This window comes from Psittacula echo, assembly GCF_963264785.1.
Source record: "Psittacula echo genome assembly, chromosome: 5".
In the NCBI taxonomy this organism is placed as follows: Eukaryota; Metazoa; Chordata; class Aves; order Psittaciformes; family Psittacidae; genus Psittacula; species Psittacula echo.
In genome coordinates, this window is record NC_137739.1 from 47,952,445 (window position 1) to 47,963,948 (window position 11,504).

Here is an 11,504-nt window from a genome sequence, read left to right on the forward strand (position 1 = left end):
AACCAAAAGTACTTCAAGCATTGTGCTTGTATCCTTGCAGGTAACCACAGTATAAACACACATGGTAACCATACAGCCAGATTTCTCCAAACATAAAAAAAAGAAGGAAAAAGTCTAGGTAAGAGCAACAAATAGTTTTCCACGGTTGTCAGGATTTCCAGAAATCATGGGAAAATACTTGTGGACAAAGTCTGCACAAATCCATACAGTGATTTAACATATGCCATGTGTTTTACACCTAATCCACAGTACAGATCACCTGCATACAAGCAGTAAACCTGACACACCTTCAGGTCATTTGTGTGGTTTATGCACAAATAAAAGTCTTGTATCAGATGCATAGTCAGAACCCCTGACTATGCAAATTCACCAAGCACGTGTCATACCATGCCCATATATGCAGAGTCTGGGAAATGCTGAAACTTCATTAACAAAATCCATGCTTTCTCTGGCAACAGAGCTGCATCTCAACAGCAATGGGAGAAGCATTTCATAAGCTTATTCATCTTATACTTTTTTTCATCATTATGGAAATTACATTTTCCTGGAGGAAACACAAGTAGAACTAACACACGACTCCTTTCATAATTCCTTTAAAAATTAAAAAGTCAACTACTTTGGTTACAAGCCTGCCCCCTCCATCCAAAGCTCCACCTTATTTCTTATTCTACGAGAATTCATTCAATAGCCTTCACTCTTTGGCAAAGGATTTCTCAAATGCTTTACATAAGTTTGTGACGTTAGATTCATTTTCCTCATCTGGATCACTGACAGGACAGGTAACAAAGTTAACATTTCTTAAAAAACCTCATGGTTTCTTTAAACAAATTCATACTAACTGACTTTCATCAAAATTATGTTTTATCTAGTGTTTAATCACACATGCTCCAAAAGTAATTTTAACTTATCTACAAACTAATGTTACACACACTGACTTACAGTTTCCAGGGTACAGAATAATAAATGTAAAGTCAATAAAAAGATTAAACAGTAAACATCAAAACTCTCACTTGAGTTTATAAGAGTGAGATAATTATAAAAGTATTCACTTTGGAACATGTTTATATGTGTAATGACGAGGCACCTCGCATTCCTCAAATGCAATTTAACAACTAGGTGTTTTCACAATACAGGCAGAAGGAAGAATTCAGTGCAAGAAAAGACTTACTTCAGAGAAAAAAGTTAAAATATTTTGTTACCAGTGTACACCAGTTAAAGACTCCATGAGAATGTAACTTTTAACAGATGAACAGCACATCTGTACTAACTTTACCAGAACATACGAAGACTGTGGCTACAGCCAAAAACATAGTGAATATATGAAATCTCTACATCCGTGTGCTTGACTGAAGGTATGTGAGTTTTGGGCAGCATGGTGAAAACCTGCCACAGTGTCTCTGTTTACCCCGAGGCTGTAAGTTTTTCTTTCTAGTATACTATTTACCCTGAGTCCCTACCCCACGCCAAAGGAAATGATTTCATTACCACCAGGCTTTTGTTTATTTTAGGAGAATTTGTAGATTTGGAGCAGGGAGAGAGGAGGAATACATCATCCATATAAACAAACCCCATATGTTTTCTGTAGCTGCCTGAAACCTTTGCAAAGAAGGTTAAGCTTATTTTCCTGCCAACCTTTAGAAAAGCTCCTTTCTTCACTCAGACCACAAGTTTAGAGATTCCAGCCTGAGAAAACAAAACTAAGCTTATTTTTGTTTTCCCATTTTATTTATTTAGAAATAAGTTAGACTTCCCTTACCAAGGACAGCCGGAAGTGCAAGGGGATGCATACCTGTTCCTGAACGTGTTTGGTCCAATTCTCAGAATACTTTAAAAAGGCTCTGGGTTTGATTTGCGACAGTTCTCCTAATTTAACACTGAATATCTTACATAAAGCCGAATCTCAGCACAGTATTCCAGCTGCAGTATGTCACTTGAACCACCCTTTTATTACTTTCCTTTCTGTCCTTTCCTCTTCCTGACATGGCCTACTTTATTATTTTTCTTTTCCCCTTTCCTACTGTGAAATTTCAGAATTATCCAAACCAGTGAACCATTTACAACAGTAATTTTAGAAATCAGTCTGAACTATACACACCCTGAGCAGACCAAATTTTATGTGTGTTTCCTATTCCTCTCAACTTCCTACTTCAAATGCTGAAGGCCTAATCAACATATGCTCTTAAAGTCTGTCCTAAGCACTATTTTATAAACCCCACATTCTCAAGTCAAATAACACTGCAGCATATATTTACTTGAGAACTCAAAGTTTTCAAAACCTGGCAATGCCACAGCAGTAGCCCAAAGCACCCTATGTTAAGTACAGCGATGACAAATTATTTATATTTTCAGACAAACATAAAAAATAAATAACTACTTTCCCCTTCCCTGTCTTTTGCTAGTACAAAGTCTTTGTTAACATAATGCCAGACAAGTAAAAATATGCCATGCCCCTACATAGTGTGCTTTGCATGACACTTTTGCCCTGAAGAAGTGATTCTATTGTGTGCAGCTAAACCAAAAAGGGCAATAATTAAAACCATTTATCTTGAGAAAACAAAGACCGTATTTTACAATATCCTCACACTGTTCTTGTGGGGGAGTCAGCCTAGAAGTCAAACACTGACACACATTTTGCAGTTGATCCTCATTTCTTGTCAACCACAACATTTAAATACTAAAATTCCAATTCAACTGCAGAAAAACCAACCCCACATGATCAAGTCTCAGGGGTTTTATGTCATTGGTTCTGAGACAAACAAAATGCACAAACTCAAACGAAACAAATTTTGTTGTCTTCAGAACAGTTCTTAACAGATTTAAATGTGTGTGAATTTATGCCTGAAATTGGTATGTACCATTTCATCTTCAGGTTTGTTAAGAAACTTTCCATACAGCTGTCTCAGGATACAAATCCTGAAACAATGCTTCTTTTTCAATGAAGAAAAAGACAGACTTCACTCATTCAATTTTTCACATCATATACAATACATTATTAATAGAATTATACTCTCTCCTAAAATTAGAAAACCTAACCGTTGCACTTCAGATGCTGTTTAAAGTCCACTAGGGTAAAAATATGCAAATGTACATTTATATTTTAATACAGATTTCTAAATTATACATAGCAATAACAGTTTCATATATGCGTGTGCATGTGTATATTACTTTTACACATAAAGCCATATATAAAAATATAGAAATATGGTTGGTTTATATGTATATACACACATCCTCTCTACATTAACAGCCTCCTGAGGCTCCATTCTGCACACCTTGAAAGCTTAGTCCAATTTATCATAAATTTAGCACTAAATTAGGTTGGTGTATAAACCCATGCTGAATAAAGGTCCTAAATATCTTGAATCAGATATACCCACATTATCATAGAAAAGGCTATGAACAGATGATCTGACACTGATATTGAAGAGAATTCAGCACAACGCTAAAAATAAAGTTGTGTACAGGAGGACCACTTAAAATATTTAACAGCTCACCACAGAGAGAGTTAATTTTTGCAGTCTAATACAACAGCCACAGAGAAAAACAAAATCCTACTGTCTCATCCTTATATACTGTTCACTGCGCACTCTTTTAAGTGGAGACTTGGGTACAAAATTGTTACCTGGTAGGCCACTACTTTATAGACCCAAGGAAATTTGAAAGTAGTGTGAGACTTCAATAAAATATTCTTTACAGTATCGTCTTCTGCTTGATGCGATATGCAAATACACCTTTCTCATAAAATCAAGAGTAAGCAGTGCTTAAAAAACATTACAGAAAAAGAGAAAATCATGTACCTGTAACACACAGGAAGTTACTGTGGAATAACTACTGAACAGTTGCCTTGTAACAGGTCTAGTAACACACAATTTTTTTTAAAAGAGGGTATCTGGCAGTCTGAGTAACTTTGTGTATGCCAACTATCCCATCATGGTAAGTGAAACGACGTGTTAGTGAAGTCACCCACACAGACATACTTGCAGGTTTAAGCTTAAAACAGAGATTCTGAGGACTACATAACATACAAATTTATCTGCAAAGTGGAGAAGGTAGAGCCCACCACTTGATGAGGAAGAAAAAAAAACAAAAAAAGCCAAATAAAAAAAAAAAAAAAAAAAACAAAAACCATACACACAACAGAAAAGCCCCAACAAAAACAAACAAAAAAAATAAAAAAAAAAAAAAAATAAAAAACACAAACAAAAAAGAAACCCAAAGCCTATCTTTCTTCCAGCTTTCCCTTTCATGAGCCACTTCCTTCCCAACAGCCTTGGAAAAGCAGGCATCTGGGCTCTGAGAAACTGCAGCTAGAATAAAGTTCCTCATTCAAGCACGCTCTGTAGAGAAGCAGCTAAATGATGCTCCCTTTTATGTAGTCAGGAAAATGCAACAAATTGAAAGTGCTCAAAATTGGTATGTCAGTACTTGATCAAGTAAGTCTGACTCTTTGAGCATGAGCCAGCACATTTAATTTTCTTCAGGCAATTGTACATTGTTTGGCAATTGTGATTAAAATCAAGTTTATAGTAAACCTATGAAATTAATTAACTACTCAAGCACAAAAACATAAACAATGCATGCAACAATCTTAATGCTTCCATTACTGCTAGCACAATTAGGAATGGCGAAATATTAAAAAGTATTTCTGACAACTATGTGACTAAGTAACAAGTTTTGGCCTAGCTTTGAAAAGCAAATATGGTGACATTAAACAAAAGGGCACACCTTGCTTCAGAATTCAATTTAATAAAGCAGATAACCATTTCTTAAACTAAGAAAAAAAACCAGAATTTAGAAATTAAGATGCATATTTCATATTTTTTTGGAAAACACTTCATAAGTTACTCTTAGAAAAAAAAATACCCTATTTAGTGAAGATCACATCGATGGGACTCTACAAACAGACGTTAAGGCAAAGCTAACAATTTCTTAAAAAATTAAATTCGCTACCTGAAATCATTTTACCTTGGTGAAAACAAAAGGGTAAAAGCTCAAGTTTTTCCAGTTATAACCTTCCTGAATACTTTATCAGTTTAGGGGTTTGCTTTTTTATCCTTGGCAAACACTATAATACTTTAATGTGGGTGTTTCACACAGCAAATACTAGTGAAGTAAAACTTTATTTCAGTACACCACATGATTGTTAAACACACAGAAATCGGAAAAGGATCAAGTCAGCGGAGGTCCCCCGGTAAGCCAGATGTGTTTTAGCGTGTTGCGCGAATTTTACTGGAGTCCCGGTGAGCTGTGCCCAGCGATGCTACCGTTCCGAGGCAGCAGGGCGAGTGCCAGCCCGGCAGGCGGGGCCACCTTTCCTCCCTGGGCCCCCCTCCTTTCCTCGCCCCGCCGAGCGACCCGTCGCCACCCACAGCGGCTGCCAGCCAGAACGGAGTCATCCCACTCCAGCCCTGCAGCCACCTGCCAGCTCCCAGTCCGACACCCAGCGCCAGCGGCCCCGCCGATCCCGCTCCCCCAGCTTGGTCCCGGCCCCCGGGCAGGCAGGACCGGGACATTGCGGGGCCTGCCGGGCCGCCCGTGTGGGGGCAAGGCGTGCGGAGCGCGGCGCTGTGAATCCTGGGCTCTCGGGGCTGTTTTTCCTTGTTGCTGTTTGCCTTTTTTTTTTTTTTTTTTCTTTCAGTGGAAAGTTTCCTCTCCCAGCAGAGGCCGGGACAAGGCGCCAACTGCCCCAGGGCGCCGCGCTGCCACCACAGCTGACAGGTTCCTGCCTCCCCCCTCCTTCCGCAGCATTAAAAAGCGGGCAGATAGATCCGGCTGGGGGCTGCTTTTAATAACAGCTATTAGCACAGTTAACTGCATCCGCTGCCAACAGAGTAAAAGTTAAGCTCGCATACGAGCATCCCGCACGGAGCGTCCTCGGCACCCGGGGGGGACGACAGAGGCAAAGCAGGGCCGGGTGAGGGAGCGGGGCCGGCCGCAGAGAAGGGGAGGGAGGCGCAGGAAAGTTGCCATCGTTCTCGTTAGCCCCGGAGCCGGGAGGCCAGAGAAAGGAAAGTTCACAGCCCACCAGCGGGACCCAGCGGGAAGGGGCTTGACTGGAGGGGACTGCTTCTTACCTTCTGGTCGACGATGGAGCAAGCCATTTCCCGGACATGGGCGAGGCTGAAGTCCCCCGAGGAGTCCTGCAGCAGCAGCACCGGCTCTCGGCTCAGCCCGATCTGCAGATGGAAGGCGACGCCGCCGCCGGCAGTAGCCCCCGGCGGCGGCAGCGGGCTGGGCGGCCGGATCAGCGGAGGAGCGCTCATCGAAAACTTCCCTCCGGAGCCGCCACCGGAGCCGAGGAGCCAGGGACGGAGAAGGAGAGGCGGGCACCACGACGGAAAGTTCGCGACCGCCCCGGAGGCGCCGGGCGCGTGCTCCCGGGAAGTTTCAGGGAAGTCCTGCCGAGCTCCTCCCGGATGAAAATGGCGGGGGGGGGGGGTGCGGAGGACCGGAGAAGATGCAGACAGGAAAAGGCGGCGAGGGGGAGCCCGGCCCAGCGCCGCCGAGGTGGTGCTGCCGCCGCTCCGGCTGTTGGCGCTGTGCGCAGCGCGGAGGCGGGACGGGCCGCGCCCTCCGCCGGGACGGGCCCGCCGCCCAGCTGGGACGGGCCGCGCCGCTCCGCCACCACACGGCGGCCGCGTCGCGACAGGCGGCAAGCGCTGAACTCGGCGTCGCGGGCCCCAGGTGGCTTGTGCCCCTGCGGCGAAGCTGCGCCTCAGCCGTCACCGGTCTGCCCATCCGGCCCAGTCCGTGAGTTGTGGTGCTGGGGAGAGTACCTGCTCACCCGGTACCTCTCGTTGGACAGTACCTCAAAGCCGCCTGCATTCCACCCCTCCCGGTCTTCTGCGCCCGCCCTCCCGGGCCGCAGGTGGACACAGAGCCGAAGGAGAGCTCTGCTTGTCGTTCGCTGGCAGGCAGCACGGTGGTCTCTCCCGGGCGGGGTGGGGGGCAGCTGCCTCCGGGAAAGGAAAGAAGCGTTAGAGGAGCAGGAGCTCCGGCCTGGCACTGGCTTCGCCGCCTGGCCTCGGCCGGCAGCCCCGGTCGACACGGTGCCGACTGCGCCAGCAGCCGCCATAGGTGCTGGGGAAAGGAGGAAAGCACAACTTGCACCCCTCTCTTCCCTAAACCAGCTTCCAGTTTCACGTACGGTCCGTACTAAGGAGGAGCTCCCTGCCACCTAGACCCAGGATGAGTTACTCTTCCCACCATCAGAATCAGTGCAAGCCCCATTCATTTGCACAAGCAGCACCGATGGCAGGCAACGTCTAGTGTAAATCCATTCCTAATCTCCACTTGGAGGTCTATGAAGGCATTGGAGCTGTAAATATTCCAGGTATCAATGGAGAAACTTTTAAGCTGGATATGTAACACCTGTAAGGATGGCAGTATTAAATGTATGTTTGCAAGTACAGTGGTTGATCAAATACATGACCTGTTTCCTTACAAACTGCTTTTTTGACCAAATGTACAGCTGCAGCGTTGTTTCTTTTTGATCAGCTGTCTTATTAGGACCCATTTTATTATTGTCAGCTTGTTTCCCACCAGTGATTTGCGCACACACAGCTTACTGTCTGTATAATTTTGAATGTTTGTTCTTTCGTGAATTTTCTTTTGAAATTGTTGCATTTTAATCTGCATCTTCTACAGACTACCAAATCTGCTGAAAATGTTAGCACTCAGGAATGGAATGATTACTAGTCCCACTTAGACTTTTTCTTTTCACATGAAGAGTAATAATTACTATCATCAATATATTCTGGCTTTGCTGTTGAAAATTAATTTTGTTGTTGTCTGCAGTATTTCCTTAGGACTAAATCAGTTTCAGTATAGTAGCGTACCCTGGTTATACAGGTTGGTGTTGTGATGGGCAGTTCCTAACAGATCCCATATACTAGATATTTTGGTGCTTGGATATTTTGGAGCATGTATTTGGAGTTTATACCTCTAGGTATATGCTAAGGTAATGCTGGGGCATTATAACTACTGAAAGCTTCCCAGCTTTTCTATACAGGAGTCTTGTCTGTAGGAGAACACTATGTTCCATGTGTGAACCTGTGGCAGGAAGGGTGTTTGAGGTCCATGTGCCATCCCTGAATGCTTGTTGTAAGTTCAAATGCAAGGCCAGAGCCACAGTGTATAGTGGAGCAGTGAGTACTGTAGTCCCTACTTTTCCCTGTTGAAAGAAGCATGCTAAAAGATGCTGCGGCCTTGCTTCATCATTCAGGTGATCCTTGAATTTAATAAAGTGTCATAAGTGTAATTGACTACTCGGAGTGCTTCTTAAGATCAATGTGGCAAAAGCAAATGTGGCTCTGATGACAGTAGGGGTGGTGAGTTGTCCCTCTCTCTCCTGTCTTCACCATATTTAATTACAGGGTCACATAGTTGACTCTTTCACAAGATGAGTCACATAATGACATTTGCTTTCAAAGGAAAGAGTGGAAAAATGGCAGTTGTATATGACCTTAGCTACTATACACTGTGTTACAGCTCTTTTGCTATTCTTAAAAGAACCAAAGAGGAGAGGTAGCAGAAGCAACATCAAGAATTACATAACCCTTGGTTTTCTCACCTATGTGAAATCTAGTCGTAGAGCTCATAGGCTGAGACTCACCCACAGATCCACATTCTCTGTGCAGACAAGGCACAAAAGTTTTGAAGTTTTTCTTCAAAAAGAAAGATTACAGAATGTTTATGAAATTGTAGGTTGCTGAATTGTTCGGTTAGTGTATTGGCCATGTTGAATACCTTTGTAAATGGAATAGATGAAGACAGGATGTCTTCACTGCTGTGTCAGCCAGTCGTGCACAAATGCTATTTTATAAAAGGATTCAGTGAAATCACATGGTATGATCTTGAATACAACCTGGCCTGTTGTACTGCCTGAAATGTCATCTCTTTCATGATCCTTCTAGATGAGAGAATTATTGCACTGATGCCAGGGAGGGGAAGAGACTCCACAGCAGTCTGTTTTCTTCCCTGTGACCTGATACAGTGTGTATGTGCCTGGTTTAGCCAATCTGTACATGCACAGTTGGAAAAACCGCTGGAAGTTTAAGTTTCACTGCACCTGTACAGATCAATTAAGCAGCACTTGAACTGCCAAATGAACTAGCAGGGGAAAAAATGAGTTTGCTGCTAATGACTACACAGTTTATGCATCTAGCTATATACAGGAAGGGGACTGTCAGCAGAGGATGTCACTGCAGCATCACATTGTAAGAACCTCTCCCAGTTGCCCCTGAAACACAGTTGCTGTAATGTTGCTTCTAATTGCTCTCTATTACTACAGTGTGAGGTGAATAGTCATCTCTGTATATTCTCATGGAGTGTATACTTGACCCTCCACTTAGATGCCCTTCTGGAACTGTTATCTTTCTTCTTTTCTTTCAGCTGACCAAGTTGCATAGATAGAATTCTATTCTATTTTTGCATCCTGTCACTAAAATGTTTCTACTTCCTTCATCTCATACATTCCTGAACCACAGACACCTCTAAGGCTTACTGCTTTGATCAGGCATCCCAATGCCGTTTGTTCAAACAGTCCATCTTCATGGCATATTGACTTTCATCCAGAGCACAGTGCATTATAAGGTGCATTTCTCTTCCTGGTAAGTAATTATTTTGTTCCTATTTTTGTATGTCTGAAGTTGACTATTCCTGCACAAGCATCCTATATTGCATATATCTGTACAGAAGCCTGTCCTGTTTTTCCAGGCTGTTACACCAATTTGCCAAGATCATTTGAATTCAAATCACAAGTGCTTCTATGGCATTTGCAGTCTGTATCCATTCTATGTAATCCACAAGTTTAAAAGGTATAGACATTATTCAAGTCATTAGTAAAGGATTGAATAAAGTACAGACCCATGGAATTCCATCACACCCGTACTCTTTGGGTGTTATTACCCAGCTAGTTTTGTGTCCACTTTATAATATATTCTTCCTGGCTTGATTTGCTGTTTTCTCAGAAATGGTTTATGAGACTGTCAAAAGCCTCATCAGTTAAAATACATCTCACCTATTGCTTATGCTCTGTTACAGGAGGAAATTTTATTGGTTTGGCATGATTTGTCTTTTAACAACAAATCGGTGCTGATTTGATCTGATACTGATTTCACTTTTGTCTTCCAGTGTTCAATTTTTTTTATTGTTCTAGGCTACTTTCACACATCAGTAATGCCCTAAATATGTTTTTTCTACTCTGAATCTTCCAGTCTCACCAGTCTGCTAATCTTCAAAGGTAACTATTTATCATTTTCTTATTGCTTTAGTGAGATATTTAAATAACCTGATACTCTAGGTTTATCAGACACTATTTGAAAAATTACCTACATACTCTATGACTTCTTTTCCCCCTACTGTGTTTATTTATTTCATTGTTATTACCAACATTATTGTGCTCGCCACCTGTTTGCAAAAAAGGCATTATGGATGACAGCGTTATCCAATATATCTTTCTGATTGCAGTGGATCAATATTTCCGGAAGTTACTTTTCATTGTGTTATGAACTGCGAAATGCAGATAATCTATTATGTATTCCAACTAACAAACCTGAGCAGAAACCTCAAATTTTACAAGGAGCTCTTGAGTCTAGAAGTAGTTTACATATTCTTTATATAGACTTAGTACTGAAATTTCAGCTAAACCTGTTTATGTTAAGAATATGTGAACTTCTGTTGTTTCTACAGTTGAATGCAGACTGTGGGATTTGCATTCTTACTTAGCAGCAAAACATGCTTTATTAAAGACGGGTCTACAAAAGTGAAACCATTTTTTTCTTTCTGCTGCTTTCAGATGCTTAAATGATGTTTTAAGTGGACTGTATGCTCCCAGAACTCCTCTCCTGAAGCAGACACTGTTGGGAAGGAAATTCTTTGGTTCAAAGCAGAACACTGAAAGAAAAATAAGCAAAGAAGAAAGAAAAAAGACTGGTAAATACAATGGAGTGAAAATTGGGAAGAAACTTTCAGACTGTAATGGAAAGTAGGATACAATAGTTGGAAATGTAAATGTCGCTGGATCTGGGATCGATAACTGGGTTAGGGACTGAACTGGTGAGCTAAATGAAGCTGATATCTGAAATACTGGCAAAATGTTTTGCACACACGATCCTGGATATTTATTTGGAGAGAAGAAGCAGATGTTAACTGTAGGACTGGTTAGAGGTATTCAGATGAGCTACTTACTTCCACAAGAAAATTTTAGCATTTTAAGAACTAAATGATTTATGTGAACATTGTCAGTGAATCTCCTAATTTTTGTTTGTTGTTTTGTATTTAAGAAAAAAATCTCCAATTGTTGAAACTGCCTCAGCAATTATAAAAGGAAAGTTTTGAAATATTATCTTCCACAATTTTCTGCTATATGTTTTAAATAATTAGGACAAAGCATTTAAGAACATTAAGCTTAAAATTCCAAAACTGAAGTTTGAAAATATGAGACAACTCCATGTACTTTGTTTTGTTTTGGTTTTTTTTTTAATAAATGGATCACAAAAAAG

At 41.7% G+C, this 11,504-nt stretch overlaps 1 protein-coding gene across 1 annotated transcript in view; it reads right to left on the reverse strand.

Moving 5' to 3' along the window:
- The window catches only part of PRKD1 (protein kinase D1), a 140,568-nt gene extending 134,012 nt beyond the window's left edge, over window positions 1-6,556 (reverse strand). The window contains exon 1 of the mRNA XM_080619139.1: window positions 6,075-6,556. Coding sequence (XP_080475265.1) covers window positions 6,075-6,263 — 189 coding nt within the window. The 5' untranslated portion in view covers window positions 6,264-6,556. The remainder of the gene's footprint in view (window positions 1-6,074) is intronic.
- Window positions 6,557-11,504: the final 4,948 nt, after the last annotated feature.